The 26,342-nt window shown below is 40.7% G+C and overlaps 1 protein-coding gene across 1 annotated transcript in view; it reads left to right on the top strand.

The window, feature by feature from the left end:
- LOC119292829 overlaps positions 1–25,984 on the top strand; it is a 47,918-nt gene extending 21,934 nt beyond the window's left edge. Inside the window, exons 3-5 of the mRNA XM_037571524.1 lie at positions 24,986–24,999; positions 25,376–25,469; positions 25,547–25,984. Of these exons, the coding sequence (XP_037427421.1) occupies positions 24,986–24,999; positions 25,376–25,469; positions 25,547–25,984 (546 nt within the window). The remainder of the gene's footprint in view (positions 1–24,985; positions 25,000–25,375; positions 25,470–25,546) is intronic.
- Positions 25,985–26,342: the final 358 nt, after the last annotated feature.

Raw genomic sequence — 26,342 nt, 5'->3', positions numbered from 1 at the left:
ATGTCTACATAGTTCTCGAACCCGTAGGGTCCGCACGCTTAAACGTTCGGTGACGATCGGTATTATGAGTTTATATGTTTTGATGTACCGAAGGTTGTTCGGAGTCCCAGATAAGATCACAGACATGATGAGGAGTCTCAAAATGGTCGAGACATAAAGATTGATATATTGGAAGGTTATATTCGGGCACCGGAAGGGTTCCGGGGGTCACCGGATAAATACCGGAGTACCGAGAGGTTACCAGAACCCCCCGGGGAGTATATGTGCCTTAATGGGATTTAGGGGAGAGAGAGAGAGAGGGGTTGGCTAGGGCTGGCCGCCTCCCCCCTTGCTGCTTTATATACGGGGGTAGGGGAGCACCCCAAGACACACAAGTTGATCATTGATCTTTTAGCCGTGTGCGGTGCCCCCCTCCAGCATAATCCACCTCGGTCATATCATTGCGGTGCTTAGGCAAAGCCCTATGTCGGTAGCTTCATCAACATTATCATCACATCATCGTGCTGATGAAACTCTCCCTCGAAGCTCTACTGGATTGTGAGTTCGTGGGATGTCACCGAGCTGAACGTGTGCAGGTCGCGGAGGTGTCGTACGTTCGTTACTAGGATCGGTCGATCGTGAAGACGGATGACTACATCAACCGCCTTGTCATAACGCTTCCGCTTTCGGTCTACGAGGGTACATGGACAACACTCTCCCCTCTCGTTGCTATGCATCACCATGATCTTGCGTGCGCGTAGGAAAATTTTGAAATTACTACGTTCCCCAATAGTGGCATCCGAGCCAGGTTTATGCGCAGATGTTATATGCATGAGTAGAACACAAGTGAGTTGTGGGCGATACTAGTCATACTGCTTACCAGCATGTCATACTTTGATTCCGTGGTATTGTTGGATGAAAGCGGCCCGGACCGACATTACACGTACGCTTACGCGAGACTGGTTCTATCGACGTGCTTCACACATAGGTGGCTGGCGGGTGTCAGTTTCTCCAACTTTAGTTGAGTCGAGTGTGGCTACGCCCGGTCCTTGTTGAAGGTTAAAACAACACATACTTGACGAAATATCGTTGTGGTTCTGATGTGTAGGTAAGAACGGTTCTTGCTTAGCCCGTAGCAGCCACGTAAAACTTGCAACAACAAAGTAGAGGATGTCTAACTTGTTTTTGGAGGGCATGTTGTGATGTGATATGGTCAAGACATGATGCTAAATTTATTGTATGAGATGACCATGTTTTGTAACAGAGTTATCGGCAACTGGCAGGAGCCATATGGTTGTCGCTTTATTGTATGCAATATAATCGCCCTGTAATTGTTTTTACTTTATCACTAAGCGGTAGCAATAGTCGTAGAAACAATAGTTGGCGAGACAACAATGATGCTACGATGGAGATCAAGGTGTCGCGCCGGTGACGATGGTGATCATGACGGTGCTTTGGAGATAGAGATCAAAGGCACAAGATGATGATGGCCATATCATATCACTGATATTGATTTCATGTGATGTTTATCTTTTATGCATCTTATTTTTCTTAGTTCGTTGGTAGTATTATAAGATGATCTCTTAGTAAATTTCGAGGTACAAGTGTTCTCCCTGAGTATGCACCGTTGTGAAAGTTCTTCGTGCTGAGACACCACGTGATGATTGGGTGTGATAAGCTCTACGTTCACATACAACGAGTGCAAGCCAGTTTTGCACACGCAATATACTCGGGTTAAACTTGACGAGCCTAGCATATGCAGATATGGCCTCGGAACACTAGAGACCGAAAGGTCGAGCGTAAATCATATAGTGGATATGATCAACATAGTGATGTTCACCATTGAAAACTACTCCATCTCACGTGATGATCGGACATGGTTTAGTTGATTTGGGTCACGTGATCACTTAGATGATTAGAGGGATGTCTATCTAAGTGGGAGTTCTTAAGTAATGATTTATCATGAACTTAGTACTTGATAGTATTTTGCAAATAATCTTGTAGATCAATAGCTCGCGTTGTTGCTTCCCTATGTTTTTATATGTGTTCCTAGAGAAAACTAAGTTGAAAGATGATAGTAGCAATGATGCGGACTGGGTCCGTGATCTGAGGTTTATCCTCATTGCTACACAGAAGAATTATGTTCTTGATGCACCGCTAGGTGACAGACCTATTGCAGGAGCAGATGCAGACGTTATGAACATTTGGCTAGCTCAATATGATGACTACTTGATAGTTTAGTGCACCATGCTTAAACGTCTTAGAATCGGGACTTCAAAGACGTTTTGAATGTCATGGACCATATAAGATGTTCCAGGAGTTGAAGTTAATATTTCAAGCAAATACCCGACACTACAAGAAATATGTCAACTAGTGACCTTCTGTCAGTGGCCCTGGAAGAATTGGTCATAGATCTATGACCATTTCAGACCAATTGGTCAAAAGCTGTTTGGTTGGCTCCAAATCCTAAACTATAACGACCATTTTGGTCAGAAAGGTCATAATTTCCTTACATGAAATGGTCATAAAGTAGATAGCACTGGTCCGCTGCCTTATTTCTATCTGATCATGACCAATATAGATGGTCATAACCTTGTAAATTGTGGTGGGTCGCTATGACTAGGTGCCACCTCATCAGTTTTGCCTATGTGTCATGTCCATGTGGCAGTTTTTGCCCTAGGTTGTGAAGCAACCTATATTTATGTCATTCCCAAAATTCCCAAAAAAATCTCATAAATTCTTTGGGTCATATCTTCGTCAATATGTAAAAAACCTTCCTTGCCTAATTCAAAAATAATTCAAAAATATTCATTTTCCTATTCTGTTCAGAAAAACACTTTGTGAAGGAAGTACCACTTTGGCATGTCCAAATAGTATCCATTTTCTACAGTGCTTTCTTATGCCCAAATAACCATCCTACACCAAATGCCAGCTCAATCCATTCATTATTTTGAGCCCAGCTTCAACATTCGTATTTATGTCCAGTGTGGTACTTTGCAAAGCAAGTACCACCTAGGCTCCTCCTTTTGAGCTGAAAATTTGTGAAGACGGTCTTCTTAGTAACTGATCATCCTCAGCCAAAACTCATGCCCATTAGCCATGTGCATTTCCCGTACCGCTAATCAAACACTTGGGTGCTTATTCATGTTTGAGCATCGATCGATCTCCTCGTGAGAATCTTATGTTGTGATTTTCTTCCTAGCACCTACCTGGGGAGTGCCCAACCGACTAGACATGCCTAGGCCGCCTAGAACACATGGCAACGCCATGGTCACGCAGTGACCTCGCGGCGGGCATGCGAGTTTACGCGCTCTAGAGTTGGGGCCCTCGGCCACCGTCGAAACCTCAACGTATCACCACCAAACCATGTATTTCTGATTAAATAGGTACTTATGTAACTAGAAATGATTTTTGGAAAAAATAAATAGCAAACTATGAGGCAGCTGCAGTTCAAATTTCACCCGCTTCCTACTGAATCGGCGGGAATTTGTCTTTTTCACCAAAGGTGGATCAAAACTTTTGACACCCAAACATCTTGTTAACTGTGCATTAAATATGTCCTAGTATTTTATAAAATTGATTTGGTCCAATTTTGCAACAAATATATGGTAGATCCTTCACAAAAAAACTCATTGCGGGCACTCGGAAAATGGAAAATGAATTTTCCGTGCAAAGAAAATGAAAACTCCCTTAGGCAACATTGTTTGGAATTCCAAGATGCACCCTTGTGCACAATATGAGATCATTTGAACAAACTATGCCATGAATATGTCCATAAGATTGATCATTTGGCTTGAAAGCCATGAATCTTCACGCATGATAGCTCGTTTCTGAGAACACTTTTTAAAAATAATTTCTGTATTACAAGTTTATTATTTTTCTGGAAACTTGGCCACATATAATGACAAAATGCAAAGGTTTTCCAATTTTTTGATTTTTTTTGAATTTTTTATGCCTGTTTCAAAATGCGGTCAAAAAGGCGGGCTTGACCGTTCCTAGCTAGTGGTTGACTCTTGGAAAACATTTGATGTTTCTCTTATTAAATAGATACTTATGTACTTAGAAATGATTTTTGGAAAAAATAAATAGCAAACTATGAGGCAGCTACAGTTCAAATTTGACCTGCTTCCTACTGAATCGGCAAAAAATTGTCTTTTTCACCAGAGATGGACCAAATCTTTTGACACCCAACCATTTGATAATTTGTGCATTAAATATGGCCTAGTATTTTATAAAATTGATTTGGTCCAATTTTGCAATAAATATATTGTAGGTCCTTCACCAAAAAACCTCATATCGGGCACTCCAAAAATGGAAAATGAATTTTTCGTGCAAAGAAAATAAAAAATCCCTTAGGGAACATTGTTTGGAATTCCAGGATGCACCCTTGTGCACAATATGAGATCATTTGAACAAACTATGCCATGAATGTGGCCATAAGATTGATCATTTAGCTTGAAAGCCAAGAATCTTCACGCATCATAGCTCGTTTCTGAGAACAATTTCTTAAAATAATTTCCGTATTACAAGTTTATTGTTTTTCTCGAAACTTGGCCACATATAATGACACAATGCGAAGGTTTTCCAATTTTTTGATTTTTTTTGAATTTTTTATGCCTGTTTCAAAATGCGGTCAAAACGGCGGGCTTGACCGTTCCTAGCTAGTGGTTGAATCTTGGAAAACATTTGATGTTTCTCTTATTAAATAGATACTTATGTACCTAGAAATGATTTTTGGAAAAAATAAATAGCAAACTATGAGGCAGCTACAGTTCAAATTTGACCCGCTTCCTACTGAATCGGCAAAAATTTGTCTTTTTCACCAGAGATGGACCAAATCTTTTGACACCGAAACATTTTGTCAACTATGCATTAAATATGTCCTAGTATTTATAAAATTGATTTGGTCCAATTTTGCAATAAATATATTGTTGGTCCTTCACAAAAAAACCTCATATCGGGCACTCGGAAAATGGAAAATGAATTTTTCGTGCAAAGAAAATGAAAACTCCCTTAGGCAACATTGTTTGGAATTCCAAGATGCACCCTTGTGCACAATATGAGATCATTTGAACAAACTATGCCATGAATGTGGCCATAAGATTGATCATTTGGCTTGAAAGCCTCGAATCTTCATGCATGATAGCTCGTTTCTGAGAACACTTTTTAAAATAATTTCCATATTACAAGTTTATTATTTTTTTTGGAAACTTGGCCACATATAATGACACAACGCGAAGGTTTTCCAATTTTTTGATTTTTTTGAATTTTTTATGCCTCTTTCAAAATGCGGTCAAAATGGCGGGCTTGACCATTCCTAGCTAGTGGTTGAATATTGGAAAACATTTGATGTTTCTCTTATTAAATCGATACTTATGTACCTAGAAATTATTTTTGGAAAAAATAAGTAGCAAACTATGAGGCAGCTACAGTTCAAATTTGACCCGCTTCCTACTGAATCGGTAAAAAACTGTCCTTTTCACCAGAGATGGACCAAATCTTTTGACACCCAACCATTTGTTCATTTGTGCATTAAATATGGCCTAGTATTTTACAAAATTGATTTGGTCCAATTTTGCAATAAATATATTGTAGGTCCTTCACAAAAAAAACCTCATATCAGGCACTCGAAAAATGGAAAATGAACTTTTCATGCAAAGAAAATGAAAACTCCCTTAGGCAACATTGTTTGGAATTCCAAGATGCACCCTTGTGCACAATATGAGATCATTTGAACAAACTATGCCATGAATGTGGCCATAAGATTGATCATTCGGCTTGAAAGCCATGAATCTTCACGCATGATAGCTCGTTTCTGAGAACACTTTTTTAAAATAATTTCCGTATTACAAGTTTATTATTTTTTTGGAAACTTGGCCACATATAATGACACAATGCGAAGGTTTTTCCAATTTTTTGATTTTTTTTGAATTTTTTATGCCTATTTCAAAATGCAGTCAAAACGGCGGTCTTGACCGTTCCTAGCTAGTGGCTGAATCTTGGAAAACATTTGATTTTTCTCTTATTAAATAGATACTTATGTACCTAGAAATGATTTTTGGAAAAAATAAATAGCAAACTATGAGGCAGCTACAGTTCAAATTTGACCCGCTTCCTACTGAATCGGCAAAAAATTGTCTTTTCACCAAAGATGGACCAAATCTTTTGACACCCAACCATTTGGTCATTTGTGCATTAAATATGGCCTAGTGTTTTATAAAATTGATTTGGTCCAAATTTGCAATAAATATATTGTAGGCCCTTCACAAAAAAACCTCATATCGGGCACTCGAAAAATGGAAAATGATTTTTTCGTGCAAAGAAAATGAAAAGTCCCTTAGGCAACAGTATTTAGAATTCCAAGATGCACCCTTGTGCACAATATGATATCATTTGAACAAACTATGCCATGAATGTGGCCATAAGATTGATCATTTGGCTTGAAAGCCATGAATCTTCACGCATGATAGCTCGTTTCTAAGAACACTTTTTTGAAATAATTTCCTTATTACAAGTTTATTATTTTTCTGGAAACTTGGCCACATATAATGACACAATGCAAAGGTTTTCCAATTTTATGATTTTTTTTGAATTTTTTATGCCTGTTTCAAAATGCGGTCAAGACGGCGGTCTTGACTGTTCCTAGCTAGTGGCTGAATCTTGGAAAACATTTGATGTTTCTCTTATTAAATAAATACTTATGTACCTAGAAATGATTTTTGGAAAAAATAAATAGCAAACTATGAGGCAGCTACAGTTCAAATTTGACCCGCTTCCTACTGAATCGGCAAAAAATTGTCGTTTTCACCAGAGATGGACCAAATCTTTTGACACCCAACCATTTGGTCATTTGTGCATTAAATATGGCCTAGTATTTTATAAAATTGATTTGGTCCAATTTTGCAATAAATATATTGTAGGTCCTTCACAAAAAAACCTCATATCGGGCACTCGAAAAATGGAAAATGATTTTTTTCGTGCAAAGAAAATGAAAACTCCCTTAGGCAACATTGTTTGTAATTCCAAGATGCACCCTTGTGCACAATATGAGATCATTTGAACAAACTATGCCGTGAATGTGGCCATAAGATTGATCATTTGGCTTGAAAGCCATGAATCTTCATGCATGATAGCTCGTTTCTGAGAACAGTTTTTTAAAATAATTTCCGTATTACAAGTTTATTATTTTTCTGGAAACTTGGCCACATATAATGACACAATGCGAAGGTTTTCCAATGTTTTGTTGTTTTTGAATTCTTTATGCCTGTTTAAAAATGCGGTGAAAATGGCGGGCTTGACCGTTCCTAGCTAGTGGTTGAATCTTGGAAAACATTTGATGTTTCTCTTATTAAATAGATACTTATGTACCTAGAAATTATTTTTGGAAAAAATAAATAGCAAACTATGAGGCAGCTACAGTTCAAATTTGACCCGCTTCCTACTGAATCGGCAAAAATTTGTCTTTTTCACCAGAGATGGACCAAATCTTTTGACACCCAACCATTTGTTCATTTGTGCATTAAGTATGGCCTAGTATTTTATAAAATTGATTTGGTCCAAATTTGCGATAAATATATTGTAGGTCCTTCACAAAAAAACCTCATATCGGGCACTCTAAAAATGGAAAATGAATTTTTTGTGCAAAGAAAATGAAAACTCCCTTAGGCAACAGTATTTGGAATTCCAAGATGCACCCTTGTGCATAATATGATATCATTTGAACAAACTATGCCATGAATGTGGCCAGAAGATTGATCATTTGGCTTGAAAGCCATGAATCTTCACGCATGATAGCTCGTTTCTGAGAACACTTTTTTAAAATAATTTCCATATTACAAGTTTATTATTTTTCTGGAAACTTGGCCACATATAATGACACAATGCGAAGGCTTTCCAATTTTTTGTTTTTTTTTTGAATTTTTTATGCCTGTTTCAAAATGCGGTCAAAACGGCGGGCTTGACCGTTCCTAGCTAGTGGTTGAATCTTGGAAAACATTTGACTTTTCTCTTATTAAATAGATACTTATGTACCTAGAAATGATTTTTGGAAAAAATAAATAGCAAACTATGAGGTAGCTACAGTTCAAATTTGACCCGCTTCCAACTGGATCGGCAAAAAATTGTCTTTTTCACCAGAGATGGACCAAATCTTTTGACACCCAACCATTTGGTCATTTGTGCATTAAATATGGCCTAGTATTTTATAAAATTGATTTGGTCCAATTTTGCAATAAATATATTGTAGGTCCTTCACAAAAAAACCTCATATCGAGCACTCGAAAAATGGAAAATGAATTTTTCGTGCAAAGAAAATGAAAACTCCCATAGGCAACATTGTTTGGAATTCCAAGATGCACCCTTGTGCACAATATGTCATCATTTGAACGAACTATGCCATGAATGTGGCCATAAGATTGATCATTTGGCTTGAAAGCCATGAATCTTCACGCATGCTCGTTTCTGAGAACACTTTTTAAAATAATTTCCATACTACAAGTTTATTATTTTTCTGGAAACTTGGCTACATATAATGACACAATGCGAAGGTTTTCCATTTTTTGTTTTTTTTTGAATTTTTTATGCTTGTTTCAAAATGCGGTCAAAACGGCGGGCTTGACCGTTCCTAGCTAGTGTTTGAATCTTGGAAAATATTTGATGTTTCTATTATTAAATAAATACTTATGTACCTAGAAATGATTTTTGGAAAAAATAAATTGCAAACTATGAGGCAGCTACAGTTCAAATTTGACCCGCTTCCTACTAAATCGGCAAAAAATTGTCTTTTTCACCAGAGATGGACCAAATCTTTTGACACCCAACCATTTGGTCATTTGTGCATTAAATATGGCCTAGTATTTTATAAAATTTATTTGGTCCAATTTTGCAATAAATATATTGTAGGTCCTTCACAAAAAAAATCTCATATCGGGCACTCGAAAAATGGAAAATGAATTTTTCGTGCAAAGAAAATGAAAACTTCCTTAGGAAACATTGTTTGGAATTCCAAGATGCACCCTTGTGCACAATATGAGATCATTTGAGCAAACTATGCCATGAATGTGGCCATAAGATTCATCATTCGGCTTGAAAGCCATGAATCTTCACGCATGATAGCTCGTTTGTGAGAACACATTTTTAAAATAATTGTCGTATTACAAGTTATATTTTTCCTAGAAACTTGGTTACATTTAATGACACAATGCGAAGGTTTTACAATTTTTTGATTTTTATTCAATTTTTATGCCCGTTTCAAAATGCGGTCAAAACGGTGGGCTTGACCGTTCCTAGCTACTGGTTGAATCTTGGAAAACATTTGATCTTTCTCTTATTAAATAGATACTTATGTACCTAGAAATGATATTTGGAAAAAATAAATAGCAAACTATGAGGCAGCTATAGTTAAAATTTGACCCGCTTCCAGCTGGATCAACGGAAATTTGTCTTTTTTACCAAAGGTGGATAAAATCTTTTGACACCCAACTATTTGGTCGTTTGTGCATTAAATATGGCCTAATAGTTTATAAAATTGATTTCATCCAATTTTGCAATAAATATATTGTAGGTCCTTCACAAAAAAAACTCATTTTGGGCACTCGAAAAAGGGATAATGTTTTTTTTACAAAAAACTCATTTCCAACGACACCTTTTTAAAGATATTTATCTTATTAAATGTTGTTATTTTTTCTGAAAACTTGTTCAAATTTTGGTGACACAATGAGAAGGTTTTCCATTTGTTTTAGAATTTCTTAGATCATAAAGTAGATTAAATGATTTTAACACGTTATTTTAAGTCAATTACTACCAATTTAGATGGTCATAAAATCATACTGCATTCTGATTGGTCTGTGGACATATCACGCAGATCGTGCATCCAACACCGTCGGATGCTCGGGGATCCAACGGCTGTCCTCAACCCATCCACACCAACCCTGAAACCCTAGCTATGTCCTCCGGGTCAATTTCCATCCACCCCCTGCCTCCTTTCTTTCCCTCACTCCTCGATCCCCTCCCTTCCTCACCCGCGCAAACCCTAGCTCCTCTCGATCCCGTCCCCTTCCTCCCCGCCAGCTCCACCGATCCTCCCCTCGATCTCGTCGGAGCGGGCGGAGATCGGACCGCGGCGATTCCCCACCCCACCTAGCCACAACGCCATGCCCAAATCAAGACTCCCCCCTCCTCCGCCACCACCTCCATCCCTTCTAGATCGCGGCTGCCACCTCCCTCTGGAGGAGCTCCCCGCCGTCCATGGCCTCCCCCATGCCCTCCTCTCTCCCTTCCCCTCCCTCACGCCGCCACCACCACCACTCCTTCTGAGCGCGTGCCGCCCATCGTCCCTCCTCTCCTCTCCTCTCCTCCTATCGCGCCGCCCATTCATCCGAACCTGACGACACCAGATCCGCGGCGACGACGGGGGCCTCGTCGTCCCTGGAGGCCACGACGCCCCTCAAGGCCGACCTGGCGCCCACGCCGCTGATGCGAGCCCTCCTCCGCCATGTGAGTGATCCAATGCTTCGATTCTTTCGATTCAACAATATATTCATCATCTCTTATGCTTCGGGGCACATATTGTTGTCTCCAGATTGCAGAAGCTGGGCGCGCTCATGTGGGACTAGGTGGTGCACGAGCACCAGGGGTGGAGACTCATGACCTTCATCTGGCTCCACGCCGGCATCGTCCACCTACTTGCGAACATGCTCAGCCTCGTGCTCGTCGGGCTCAGGCTCGAGCAGCATTTCATATTCGGTACGCGTTCGTCCATGGAACTGACATGGGCCCTGCAGGTGTTTGGTTGCTTGCCTACTTGCTACTAGACGAGTAGAGATCTTCCTTTGTTTGGTGGTTCTGTCGTGATCTGTGATTAGTGATTAAATCTTTGACCCCCTTTGATGCCAATGCATAATAATAACTAGTGGTGTTGAGAGGATTGTGATGTTGCTTGTTGAGTTGACAGCCTAGAACTGGTAGTGTCTGACTTCTTAGATTGCCATTCAGCTATTAGTAATAGTCCATCATGATCCATATAGCGTGTGATCCTGACAAAGACAATACATCTACATTAGATAAGATCTTACTGTGATTGTGTCCAACTGTCCATAGTGGTTCTACGCACTATCTACATTAAGAGCATATCTAGTAGGAGGCTAAAGGCTTGGATTATTTCATCAAATAACTCAGCTTGTACAATTTTTTGTCGTCCAAACATAGATCTAGAAGCTTGCTTTTAATTGGTTCAATGCTTCTTTATACCAAAATACATGGGCTTGCATAAAGATTTCACTTCATTCTGTTGTTGTGCCTGCTTCATGTTATCATCCCTGATTGACATACTTTAGAGATTCTAATTCGTGTATGATGGTATCAAAGGGGGTCACTGTACTCATAATAAAATAACTAGTGGAGTTGAGAGGTTTACTTTGCTCTGCATTCTAAAGTAACATATTTCTAATGCCCATATGTTACTTTGCTCTGCACAAAAATATTGTGTTAAATCATTATATGTATTTTAGGTCTTTACAGTGGCATTGAATGGTCGATATTAAGTAAACTGCCTGGTTTGGGAGCACGTTTGGCTGCCTGGATGATGATGCTGCTGCCGTCAATTTACTCTTGATCGATTTTTGCCTTGAGAGTGTAAGTGAAAGAACATGCGGTGCCCCCATGTTTGGTTTTGGGAATTGATGAAAATCTCTATGGACTAATGGTTGCCTTGAGTTTTATTTGAAGGTTTTGTCCATAGGATTTTCTTGGAGTACATGTGTTGTTTTCAAGGAGAGTTTGTGTCGACCAAGGTGCTATTCAAGGAATTACCGAAAAGATTAGTCTTGTGAGAGGTTGATCAAGACTAAGTAAAAGAGTGAATCAAGTTGATCAACACACAAAGCGTAGAAGATGTACCGAGAGGGATCAAGTGATCCCATTGTATGGTAAGCATTGTCAATTACGCTTTGTGTACTAACCCATGGTCTTCGTGAGAGTTCTTTGTGGGGTTAGGATGCGGTGTGCAAGTTCAAGTGATGCATCACGAAGAGATCAAGTGCTTGAAGCTTTCCGTCCATTGTGGTGACAATGGACTTGTGAAGATGAGCCGAAGAGTGGCTCACCCATAGTGGACTATGGGGGAGCAATCATCTAGTCTTCATCAAGCCAACACAATGAAGAAAGGTGGTCCAACTTGAGGGAGTCAAGATCGTCATCATCTAGCTCAAGTGGACCATGTGCAAGGCAAAGGTTTTCCCTTGATAGGTTTTCTATTTTACCGGTCTCATGGTGGTAGTTGGGAGACCGGTTTATAGGATCGTTTGTCGTACTATCAAGGGGGCTCTCAAGTTGGTAGCTTGATCGTATTGTTAGTAGAGAGCTCAAAGCATTGCATCCTTGCATCATGTTTCTAGGTTCTTGTTTGGTTCTCTTTGTGAGTCTTAGAGCTTATGGTCATCTTGATGACAAGCTTGAGTTCATCGAAAACGGAGTTCGCGTGCGTCTTCTATGAAGTTTTCGGTGTTGGAGGTTTTACCAGTCTTATCCGAGGAAGGGTTCTCACCATTTTCTTATGGGCCTTTTCTCCCTTGCTTCTTATTGTTATTTCTATCAAGATTGTGTTAGCCCATGTCGTTATCTTTCCAACAAACTTGGTTTCATTGAATTCAGAGTCTGTTTGCAGAAGTTGTGGCTGTTTTGGTAAAGGCTGCAGCGGTACTACTGCGGCTAGAGATGATGTAATTTTTTACTACCGCTCCAGAGCGGTGCTACCGGGGCTCCTGAGCGGTAGTACCGCTCCAGAGCTGTACTACCGCGGCTCCTGAGCGGTAGTACCACTCTGGACCAAAATCTCGTGTTTTGCTCAGCGGATGTAGGCACGGAAGTATTTTTTTTGTACCGCTCACAAGTAGTAGTACCGCTACCACTTGCGGTAGTACCGCTATCCCTAGCGGTAGTGCCGTGTGGTCGAGCGGTAGTACCGCTCCGGTGGTTCTACTGTCCTTTTGCCTCCTCGCTGTTGTTTTTCAAAGGGGTAGTACCGCCCTAGCGGTAGTATCGCTCCTTGGAGCGGTAGTACCGCTCTGTGCGGGTGTGAGCATAACGGTTGGATTTTTCCCCACCTATAAAAGGGGGTCTTCTTCCCCATTGAACATTATCCTTTGAGCTCGTGTTCTTCCCCCATTGTTGACCTTCTTCGAGCTTGCTAACTCTCAATCCCTCCATGGATTCTTTCTAGTTTTTGAGGGAAAACAGACTGGAGATCTAGATCCACATTTCCACCAATCACTTTCTCCTCTATGTGAGGGGAACCCATTGGATCTAGATCTTGGAGTTCTTGGTGTTCTCCTTCTTGTTCTTCCTCTCATCTTCCTCCCTAGCATTAGTTGCTTCAGTGGGATTTGAGAGAGAAGGATTTGGGCACTCCGTGTGCCCTTGCCATTGCATTTGGTGCATCGGTTTGAGTTCTCCACGTGATACGTGGAAGTTACAAGTTGAGAAGCTTATTGCTCTTGGGTGCTTGGTACCCTTGAGCTTGTTACTCTTGGGTGTTTGGACACCCTAGAGCTTGTTCCTCTTGGGTGCCTTGGCGCCCTAGACGGTTGGTGTTGTTCGGAGCTCAATCATTATGGTGTAAAGCTCTGGGCAAGCGTCGGGGTCTCCAATTAGGTTGTGGAGATTGCCCTAAGCAATTTGACGGGTACCGGTGACCGTCCCCAAGGGTTTCCAAAGTGTACAGGTTTGGTGACCGCCCCAAGGGTCGCCATTTGTACGGGTTCGGTGACCGTCCTCAAGGGCCCCTTAGTGGAATCACGACATCTTGCATTGTGCGAGGGCGTGAGGAGATTACGGTGGCCCTAGTGGCTTCTTTGGGAGCATTGTGCCTCCACACCGCTCCAAACGGAGATTAGCATCCGCAAGGGTGTGAACTTCGGGATACATCATCGTCTCCGCGTCCCTCGGTTATCTCTTACCCGAGCCCTTTACTTATGCCCTTTACTTTGTGATAGCCATATTGTTCTTTGTCATATATCTTGCTATCACATAGTTGCTTATCTTGCTTAGCATAAGTTGTTGGTGCACATAGGTGAGCCTAGTTGTTTTAGGTTTTGTGCTTGACAATTAACCGCTAGGTTTATTCCGCATTTGTTCAAGCCTAAACCGTAGTTATTTTAAAGCACCTATTCACCCCCCTCTAGGTGACATCCTCGATCTTTCAGTAAGTACATCCATTGTTCGGCTGTTTGCCGCGTTCATTAGCTATCCCATTTGGTTTGTTTCCTCCAATTAACTGTTGCTCCTGCTACTATTACAACTGGCTTGGTGGCCTTGCGTGCATCTTCTCCACCAGTGTTTTCTTCCAAATCCTGGTAATTAAGCCTAATAACATGTTCACTCACTCACTTGCCTCTTAAATAAGCTCCCACTCCTTTTCTGAATTGAATCTGGTCTCTAAAATTTAAGCTTATAGAACCTACAGTGTCAATCAGGTCTATGAAATTTAAGCTTATAGAACCTAGGAAAATATTAGAATTAAATCCAACGGATATATTGGAGATGGAGACCAACTCTTACTAACCTTTCTTTGTTATAATTGTTGAGAATCACCTACAGAGACCAACTCTTACTAACCTTTCTTTTGTTTTTACATAATCTCATTTGAAAATCACATACTAGTAGCAGCAAAGTTTAGCGCAATAGTTGTCTGTCAACGGTCAGTACCAGCAGCAAAATTCAGTTATGCACAAGCACCATTTAGCAGCAGCATAGATATATAGCATTCATTTAGTGGCAAAAAAATTCAGTTCATTTTACTCACTGCTCTCTTTGGCATTTACAGTCTTGGACTCTCTGGCTGCTCCTCCTCTGGCCAATGGTGAAGCGCCCGATGAGGCCAGCAGCAAGGCAACGTGGCGGGATCGTGCTCTCGTGATCATCTGAGGCGCCTGCTTTGCTGCTCAAGGTACGATTACCTGTTGATTCCATGGTTTCGATGTTTTTCTCCTACATGATTCAGAAGGTGAATCTTCCATTTGAGAAGTCAGACTGCTGTGGATGTAGCATTAAGCTCGTGGATGTAGCTTTTTTGGCTTACAAAATGTGTGTGTTCTTTGAATTTGGTACAAAATCAGTGGTTTGAAGTATTCAGACATGAAATCAACTGAATTTGTTGGCAAACTGATTGACAAATCTGAAGATGCGTGCCTAAATCCTGAGTTTTATTTTGAAACACTTCTCCATGTATGTGCTGCACCTATTGTAATTGTCAAGTGTGAATTCTGTACATGAGGTGTGCTATTCTCCTTCTTGTAGTAATTTCTACTAGCCTGCTTGTTACGTGCAGTGCATTTGCCATGTGTATGTGAAGCACACAACACATTGCGTGTATTGAGGATGAAATGGTCAGAGTATGGCTTTGTCAATTTAACTTCCATTTTTGGTGTTGAGCTGTCGATAAATTGGTGTTGGTACCATGATGCTTGAACTGTTATTTTCTTTTGGTAAATGAACTGCTGCTTTGGTGCATAGATGTATCTTCACGAGTCACAAAACTCCTGGCATGTAGGCGACTGGAGCACACCAGAAGCATTGACGGCGACTCTGTCCTCGGCGCCACCCTCTGCTAGAGCGGTGCATCCCCTCTCTGTTATCCCATCCACCCCTAAGTTTTGGATTTGGATCGTTTCTGTGAACTCTAGGCATGAATCTGTTTGATCGCTCATGTATAACTTGACATGAATCTGTTATGCCCTTGATTTTTTACATAGTTTGTTCTCGCAGACCTGATGAAGCCCTGATGCTTACCTCACTGGAGTGTATCAACGCTGGCCATGGTACCACATTCTTAGTCATGAGGTCACTGTGCTACAACCGCAACAACGATATCTTCTCCAGTTAGATAAGTCTTCGGTCTATCCCATTTTTTTTCTGTTACTTGGTTTTGAGATGCCTATTTTGGGACGCAGGGAGTATTATTGTGTCGATTCCCTATGTGATATAGAAGCTATGGTATTTTGTTTTGAGTCTGTTGTAATTGATAATGATTTGTGTAAAATTAGTGTAGAACATATGTCCTGTTCATTTGTGCATGCTCAATCAACCATCTGAGATTGAATCATTTTTTGTGTTCAACATCTAGAACCATTCTGTCCGTGTTGGTATTCTCTTGTGTTGAGTGGTCCTTGTGGTTGTTACTGTTACATGTACATATGCTTCATGATTCAGTCCCTAGCTGCTTTGTATGTTTGTTTTTATCCTGTTTCTAACTCCTTTTGTTTATTGTTAGATGCCTTTGTTCAGCCTCTACAAAAAAGAGCTCCAACCTGAACGTGAAGAAAGCAGAACTATACTTGTAGAGCTAGTTATATGTTGTGATAGTATCTGGGTGAAATGTACTATGTAAAGATTGTGCTAGCCAAAATTGGCATGTGTATTGATAATTTCCATCTGTTAATTGTTCTCAATGAAATATTGCTTCAAAATATGAAAATTGAAACCTAGGATGTACCAGACAAGTGTGACGTAATAGTATTTGGCATCTCAAAATGATGTGGCCCAAATAATATTCACTGGAAAAAGGCTAAAAATTAAGGAAATAGAATGTAAAAGGCCTAGGCCCAAAAGAAAAATACAAGAGACCCAAATAAGAAATGGTCCGCAAAAGGCCTAGAAAATAAAAACGCCGAAATGAAAACATCCAGAAAATAAAAAGCTATAATGTTGGGCCTGGCCCATGTAGCTGATCAAAATTAATAGGGAAAAATATATAAAAGGCTGAATTGTTGGGCTCGGCCCATGTAAAACACCGAATCGGACCGGGCTGAATCTTGTCCACGACCTTTTCAATTGGTCATAGTTTTGCCATGTCAGATTGCCACGTCGGATCCGACGTGGCCTAGGCAGACAACCAGTGACCAAAACAGAAGGTCATGGGTTCAACGACCTTCTATTTTGGTCGTAAACATCTAAGACCTTCTCACAGAGAAGGTCGTTAATTTCAGTTTATGACCGCCAGCTTTTGACCTTCTGTTTTTGTTCATAAAAAGGTCGCAAATGAAAAACAATGACCTTTCAGTGACCAATAGTCAAGGTCACAAGTTGACATATTTCTTGTAGTGCGAGGTGAGAGATATGAAGTCTCCAACAAGTTCTATAGCTAAAAGATGGAGGAGAATAGCTCAAGCAGTGAGCATGTGCTCAGATTGTCTGGGTACTACAATCGCTTGAATCAAGTGGGAGTTAATCTTCTAGATAAGATAGTGATTGACAGAATTCTCTAGTCACCATCACCAAAGTTACTGGAACTTCGTGATGAACTATAGTATGCAAGGGATGACGTAAATGATTCCCGAGCTCTTCGTGATGCTGAAGTCGATGAAGGTAGAAATCAAGAAAAGAGCATCAAGTGTTGATGATTGATAAGACCACTAGTTTTAAGAAAAGGGCAAAGGGAAAGAAAGGGAACTTCAAGTAGAATGGCAAGCAAGTTGTCGCTCCCGTGAAGAAACCCAAAGCTGAACCAAAGCCTGAAACTGAGTGCTTCTACTACAAAGGAAATGGTCACTGGAAGCGGAAATGCCCTGAATATTTGGTGGATAAGAAGGATGGAAAAGTGAACAAGGGTATATTTGATATACAGGTTATTGATGTGTACCTTACTAGTGTTTATAGTAGCCCCTGAGTATTTGATACTTGTTCGGTTGCTAAGATTAGTAACTCGAAACAAGAGTTACAGAATAAACAGAGACTATGTGAGAGTGAAGTGATGATGTATGTTGGAAGTGGTTCCAAGATTGATATGATCATCATCGCACACTCCCTATACTTTCGGGATTAGTGTTGAACCTAAATAAATGTTATTTGGCGTTTGTGTTTTAGCATGAATATGATTTAATCATGTTTATTGCAATATGGTTATTCATTTTAAGTTAGAGAATGATTGTTGTTCTGTTTATATGAATAAAACCTTCGAAGGTAATACACCCAATGAAAATAGTTTGTTGGATCTCAATCGTGGTAATACACATATTCATAATATTGATGCCAAAAGATGCAAAGTTGATAATGATAGTGCAACTTATGTGGCACTGCCGTTTGGGTCATATCGGTGTAAAGCGCATGAAGAAACTCCATAAAGATGGACTTTTGGAATCACTTGATTATGAATCATTTGATGTTTGCGAACCGTGCCTTATAAATGACTAAAACTCCGTTCTTTGGAAGAATGGAACGAGCTAGTGAGTTATTAGAAATAATACATACCGATGTATGCAGTCCAATGAGTGTAGATGCTCGTGGTGGGTATCGTTATTTTCTGACCTTCACAAGATTATTTGAGCAGATATGAGTATATCTACTTAATGAAATGTAAGTCTGAAACATTTGAAAAGTTCAAAGAATTTCAGAGTGAAGTGGAGAATTATCATAACAAGAAAATAAAGTTTCTACGATCTGATCGTAGAGGAGAATATTTGAGTTATGAGTTTGGCCTTCATTTTAAACAATGTGGAATAGTTTCACAACTCACACCACCTGGAACACCACAGCATAATGGTGTGTCCGAACATCATAACCACACTTTATTGGATATGATGCGATCTATGATGTCTCTTACCAATTTACAAACATCGTTTTGGGGCTATGCATTAGAGACAGCTGCATTCACTTTAAATAGGGCACCATCAAAATCCATTGAGACGACGCCTTATAAACTATGGTTTGGCAAGAAACCAAAGTTGTCGTTTCTTAAAGTTTGGACCCGCGATGCTTATGTGAAAAAGTTTTCAACCTGATAAGCTCAAACCCAATTCGAAGAAGTGCGTCTTCATAGGATACCCAAAGGAAATTGTTGGGTACACCTTCTATCACAGACCCGAAGGCAAAATCTTTGTTGCTAAGAATAGATGCTTTCTAGAGAAGGAGTTTCTCTAGAAAGAAGTGAGTGGGAGGAAAGTAGAACTTGATGAGGTAACTATACCTGCTCCCTTATTGGAAAGTAGTTCATCACAGAAATCAGTTCCTGTGATTCCTACACCAATTAGTGAGGAAGCTAATGATGATGATCATGAAGCTTCAGATCAAGTTACTACCGAACCTCGTAGGTCTTGCAGAGTAAGATCCGCACAAGAGTGGTACGGTAATCCTATTCTGGAAGTCATGTTACTAGACCATGATGAACCTACGAACTATGAGGAAGCGATGATGAGCCTAGATTCCGCATAATGGCTTGAGGCCATGAAATCTGAGATGGGATCCATGTATGAGAACAAAGTGTGGACTTTGGTGGACTTGACCAATGATCGACAAGCCATATTAAATAAATGGATCTCCAAGAGGAAGACGGACACTGATAGTAGTGTTACTATCTACAAAGCTCGACTTGTCACAAAAGGGTTTTTGAGAAGTTCAAGGTGTTGACTACAATGAGATTTTATCAACTATAGCGATGCTTAAATCCGTCCGAATCATGTTAGCAGTTGCCATATTTTATGAAATCTGGCAAATAGATGTCAAAACTGCATTCCTTAAATGGATATTTCTTAAAGAAAAGTTGTATATGATGCAACCAGAAGGTCATGTCAATCTTAAAGGTACTAATAAGGTGTGCAAGCTCTAGCGATCCATCTATGTACTGGTGCAAGCATCTCGGAGTTGGAATATATGCTTTGATGAGTTGATCAAAGCATATAGTTTTATACAGACTTGCGGTGAAGCCAATATTTACAGGAAAGTGAGTGGGAGCACTATAGCATTTCTGATAGATAAATGTGAATGACATATTGTTGATCATAAATAATGTAGAATTTTCTGGAAAGCATAAAGGAGTGTTTGAAAGGAATTTTTCAAAGAAAGGCCTCGGTGAAGCTGCTTACACTTTGTGCATCAAGATCTGTAGAGATAGATCAAGACGCTTGATAAGATTTTTCAATGAGTACATACCTTGATAAGATTTTGAAGTATTTTAAAATGGAACAGTCAAAGAAGGAGCTCTTGCCTGTGTTGCAAGGTGTGAAGTTGAGTAAGACTCAAAACCCGACCATGGCAGAAAATAGAAAGAGAATGAAAATTCATTCCCTATGCCTCAGTCATAGGTTCTATAAAGTATGGTATGCTGTGTACCAGACCTATTGTGTACCTCACCAGTAGTTTGGCAAGAGGGTACAATAGTGATCTAGGAGTAGATCACTGGACAACGGTCAAAATTATCCTTAGTGGAATAAGGAAATATTTCTCGGTTATGGAGGTGACAAAGAGTTCGTCGTAAAGAGTTACGTCAATGCAAGCTTTGACACCGATCTTGATGACTCTAAGTCTCAATCTAGATACATATTGAAAGTGGGAGCTATTAGCTAGAGTAGCTCCGTGCAGAGCATTGTAGACATAGAAATTTGCAAAATACACATACGGATCTGAATGTGGCAGACCCGTTGACTAAACTACTCTCACAAGCAAAACATGATCACACCTTAGTACTCTTTTGGTGTTAATCACATGACGATGTGAACTAGATTACTGACTCTAGTAAACACTTTTAGTGTTGGTCACATGGCGATGTGAACTATGAGTGTTAATCACATGGTGATGTGAACTATTGGTGTTAAATCACATAGCAATGTGAACTAGATTATTGACTCTAGTGCAAGTGGGAGACTGAAGGAAATATGCCCTAGAGGCAATAATAAAGTTATTATTTATTTCCTTATTTCATGATAAATGTTTATTATTCATGCTAGAATTGTATTAACCAGAAACTTAGTACATGTGTGAATATATAGACAAACAAAGTGTCACTAGTATTCCTCTATTTGACTAGCTCGTTGAATAAAAGATGCTTAAGTTTCCTAGCCATAGACATGAGTTGTCATTCGATTAACAGGATCACGTCATTAGAGAATGATGTGATTGACTTGACCCATTTCTTTAGCTTAGCACCTGATCGTTTAGTGTGTTGCTATTGCTTTCTTCATGACTTATACATGTTCCTATGACTATGAGATTATGCAACTCCCGAATACCAAAGGAACACTTTGTGTGCTACCAAACATCACAATGTAACTGGGTGTTATAAAGGTGCTATATAGGTGTCTCCAATGGTACTTGTTGAGTTGGCATAGACCGAGATTAGGATTTTTCACTCCGATTGTCGGAGAGGTATCTCTGGGCCCTCTCGGTAATGCACATCACTATAAGCCTTGCAAGCAATGTGACTAATGACTTAGTTGCAGGATGATGCATTACGGAACGAGTAATGAGACTTGCCGGTAACGAGATTGAACTAGGTATTGAGATACCGACGATCAAATCTCGGGCAAGTAAACATACCGATGACAAAGGGAACAATGTATGTTGTTATGCGGTTTGACCGATAAAGATCTTCATAGAATATGTAGGAAGCAGTATGAGCATCCAGGTTCCGCTATTGGTTATTGATCTGAGACGAGTCTCGGTCATGTCTACATAGTTCTCGAACCCGTAGGGTCCGCACGCTTAAACGTTCGGTGACGATCGGTATTATGAGTTTATATGTTTTGATGTACCAAAGGTTGTTCAGAGTCCCGAATGAGATCACAGACATGACGAGGAGTCTCGAAATGGTCGAGACCTAAATATCGATATATTGGAAGGTTATATTCGGGCACTAGAAGGGTTCCGGGGGTCACTGGATAAATACCGGAGTGCCGGGAGATTATCGAAACCCCCTGGGGAGTATATGGGCCTTAATGGGCTTTAGGGGAGAGAGAGGGGCTGGCTAGGGCTGGGCTGCACACCCCCCAAGCCTAGTTCGAATTGGACTAGGGGGGAGGGGCGGCGCCCCCTCCTTCCTTCTCATCCTCTCCTTCCCTTTCCCCTTATCCTACTCCAACTAGGATAGGGGAGTCCTACTCCCGGTGGGAGTAGGACTCCCCCCTTGGCACGCCCTCCTCCTAGGCTGGCCGCCTCCCCCCTTGCTGCTTTATATACGGGGGCAGGGGGCACCCCAAGACACACAAGTTGATCATTGATATTTTAGTCGTGTGCGGTACCCCCCTCAACCATAATCCACCCCGGTCATATTGTTGCGGTGCTTAGGCGAATCCTTGCGTCACTAGCTTCATCAACATCGTCATCACGCCATCGTGCTGACGAAACTCTCCCTCGAAGCTCTACTAAATCATGAGTTCGTGGGACGTCACCAAGCTGAACATGTGTAGATCATGGAGGTGCCGTACGTTCGGTACTAGGATTGGTCGATCGTGAAGACGTACGACTACATCAACTACGTTGTCATAACGCTTCCGCTTTCGGTCTACGAGGGTACGTGGACAACACTCTCCCCTCTCGTTGCTATGCATCACCATGATCTTGCGTGTGCGTAGGAAAATTTTTAAATTACTACGTTCCCCAACAATTGGCTCCTACATATTCTACGAAGATCTTCATCGGTCAAACCGCATAACAACATACGTTGTTCCCTTTGTCATCGGTATGTTACTTGCCCGAGATTAGATCGTCGGTATCATCATACCTAGTTCAATTTGGTTACCAGGAAGTCTCTTTACTCGTTCCGTAATACTTCATCCTGCAACTAACTCATTAGTTACAATGCTTGCAAGGCTTATAGTGATGAGCATTACCGAGAGGGCCCAGAGAGACCTCTCCGAAACACGGAGTGACAAATCCTAAGCTCGATCTATGCCAACCCAACAAACACCTTTGAAGACACCTGCATACCATCTTTATAATCACCCATTTATGTTGTGATGTTTGATAGCACACAAGGTGTTCCTCCGGTATTCGGGAGTTGCATAATCTCATAGTCTGAGGAACATGTATAAGTCATGAAGAAAGCAGTAGCAATGAAACTGTAACGATCATAATGCTAAGGTAATGGATGGGTCATGTCCATCACATCATTCTCCTAATGATGTGATCCCGTTTATCAAATGACAACACATGTCTATGGTTAGGAAACATAACCATCTTTGATTAACGAGCTAGTCAAGTAGAGACATACCAGGGACACTATGTTTTGTCTATGTATTCACACATGTACTAAGTTTTCGGTTAATACAATTCTAGCATGAATAATAAACATTTATCATGAAATAAGGAAATAAATAATAACATTATTATTGCATCTAGGGCATATTTCCTTCAGCTACTTGGATCCAACGGCCAGAGATGACCAGATCATGAGAACGGACGGTCGGAAAGGCACAGCGTGTGAGAGGGCTGGGCTTAGGTGCGGTTATACAGTCCTTAATGTGCTAATTTATTTTCGGAAATTTTGACAACTTTTGGATGAGAGTACTGAAATTGGCTGCACCACAAGCTCCATGCACCAAATATGAACGTTATGTTTCTACTTGCCTGTTGGGTTTGGCCAGCTTGTTTCTGTCCTGAAGTATAAGTGTGATGGAATAATTCACTTGCTCGGTCCACACTTGGATGTTCCGGAAATGTAAAGAGAAAGTTTTGAGCATGTGTTGTTGTCTCAACAGTATTTGTAGATTGTTGTTCTAGAAAACACTACTTCTAGATTTGCTTAATTTAGTGCCAAGTTTCTTATTTTTTACTAGTTGTTCCATTCCTTGTTACTAGCTGCCTTGTAGTATTTTCCTACCACATTTTCCGCCAAAATATTGAGTTCTCAAGTTGCATGTTCCATTTGTTCTAGTAAGAAAAGTATATCTTAATGTTGAATTGCCCAGATCAAAGTTCTTCCTCCATTACAATGCTAAGTTGTGTTTCTTTTGTATTATAAAAAAGGTATATCTGAATATTTTTTGCTTTCTTAAAAGTCCGCCACATGTAACTTCAAATCTGGATCTGCCACAGATTGGACTCGCAGGGGTCACGCCCGGGGCGGCTAAATTCACTATTTTGACCATTTTCCATTAGTTTAGCACGATCTGACCCTATGTGCTAAATAATTTCGGATTTGACCATTTTTCTATTGTCATTGTCTTTGACGGTAGGGTAACACATCCTACCGCCAAGGTCTTTGGCGGTAGGACTTACTTGCACCGCCACCTTCGTTCTTTTGCAAAAAAGACCCTACCGCCATAGTCTATGGCGGTAGGACGTTTTACCTTACCGCCATAACCTATGGCGGTAGGGTCTTTTTGCAAATAAAAAAGATCTTTTATTGCATGCGTGCCCTTATTATAATTACATGCATGTCGCTACCGCCAAACACGGTGGCGGTAGGGTGTTTTTCACACCGAACGGGCATGATAGTGTAAGTAAGTCCTACCAGCAAAGACCTTGGCGGTAGGATGTGCTACCCTACCACCAAAGAAAATGACTGTAGAAAAAGGGCCAGATCCAAAAAACTTTTGCACATAGGGTCAAATCATGCTTAAGTTAAGGAAAAGGGTCAAAATAATGAATTTGTCCGCTTGGGGATCGTGCTGGAGATTGCCTTTGTTTGGTATGGACACGTGTGTCGCACCTGATGAGCATGCTATCATGAAAGTCGTGTTTCCAGTGGCCGAATTCACTGCTTTGACCCTTTTGTCAACCTTTAACACGATCTGACTCTAGATGCAAAATAAAATTGGATCTGACCCTTTTCTACTGTCACCCAACCTGGTGGTAGGGTATAACAACCTACCGCCACGGTACCTGGCGGTAGGGTCGGGTAACGTAAACGGCACCGTCAGAGACCGATGACGTAGATAAGTAGCTACCACCACTAGATGTGGCAGTAGGGTGTTGTACCCTACCGCGGGCGGGCCCCACCCACCACACAACCCCTTTTCTTTTTCCTCTCTCGCATGAACAAAGGCATTTAGCCTCTCTCTCTCTCCCTCCCAAATCTCACCTTGGATCTCCTCCATCTCTCAACCATTTTGGTGGATCTTTGGGGCAAATTGAAGAGGAAGGTAAGCTCCTCCAATCCCTCCAATTAGTTTTTGCAAATACTTTGTTATTTTGATGTTTTTTTGGACTAGTGCAAGGCCTTGATCTAATTTGAATTTTGGTTATGTTTAAAATGTTTAGTATCCTATTATTTAGTATCTTATTATCTTCTGAATTAATGCAGGGAAAGTTTGTATGGTAATGTGGTACAATTATTTTTTCTATGGGATGGATGAATAAATTGTATGAGAAATATTGTAACTTCTTTTGGATAAATGTTGAGTGGTGAATGCCTATGTATTGATAGATCGTGGATTGATATTAGATGGTGAATGCGTACGTATTGCTATATGGAAAAGAATTTGTGTTAGGAATAAAGTTTTCCTATTCCCTATGTTTGCAATTGTGAATGCATGTGAAAAAAATTGTTCTATTGATATTTCTATTTGTATTGATATAGTTTTTTTACCTATGTTTGCAATACACATGGATATATGTATGGATATTGTTTCTTTCTATTCATATGCATAGATGATGTTGTCTATTAATCGATTAAAATTTTAAATTATGTTAGGATGGCCGATGGTGAGGACGATGGGCGTGTGTATATGGGACTTGACCTTGCTTTCGACAAGGACCATCATGCCCGTGCTATCGAGCGTGGAGAGGTAAGAAGCAATAATCATTTTCATGTTATTGTTTATTAATAAAATAAGGTTCTAATAGATGTGTTCAATTTTGACAGACACTTACGGTAGTGCGAATGAGAGGTCACACGACGGCTAGCTGGATGCAATATGACATTCGCTATGAGTCGTTCTTCGAGCGTGTCGGGCTCCTACCGTTTGTTCTTCAGTTCAAGTGTGTTCCTCCGGTGATATGCCATTCAGCTCTCACAGCACTGCTTAATTCTTGGCGGTCGGAGAAGCACAACTTTCATCTCCCTTATGGTGAGATGAAGGTGACACTTGAGGACTTCGCCATGATCACATGGCTTCCCATCAATGGCCAGCCTATCACCGAAAAAGTGGACAACAAGAACTGGCATGTGAGAGTTACCGCTCTCATTGGTGACTCCTCTGCCTCTCTTAGTCTCCATGGAAGGACTGACAACAGGACAGACAACGTCCCATTCTCGTGGCTTGAGCAACATAGGTCTTTGATGCCCGGAAAATGCCAATGAGGAGATCGTGGAGCAGTATGCGTGAGCGTACATGTGGCACCTCCTGTCAAAAGTTGTTTTTACAGATTGCTCTCGAGATGGTGCTCCTTGGATGTATGTTGACTTCCTGGACGACAGGGACGAGAAGTATAGTTGGGGGTTTGCTGGGCTCGCCTACTTATACTGTGAGGTAACCGCAATACTCATAATCATGTTAGTACATCATAAATTATGCGAAGCTTAGCATGAATGAATTGGTGTTTGTAGCTCAGAGATGCTTGTAGGAAAACCACCAAGAAACCATTCATGGGAGGATGTATTTGGGACCTCTCGGTTTGGATGTGGGGGCGTTTGCCGGTTGGACGTCCTAAAAAGGATG

Source organism: Triticum dicoccoides, chromosome 4B (assembly GCF_002162155.2).
Source record: "Triticum dicoccoides isolate Atlit2015 ecotype Zavitan chromosome 4B, WEW_v2.0, whole genome shotgun sequence".
NCBI classification, from domain to species: Eukaryota; Viridiplantae; Streptophyta; class Magnoliopsida; order Poales; family Poaceae; genus Triticum; species Triticum dicoccoides.
The sequence above is the reverse complement of the archived record's forward strand: the minus strand, read 5'-3'. Positions and strand labels throughout refer to the sequence as shown.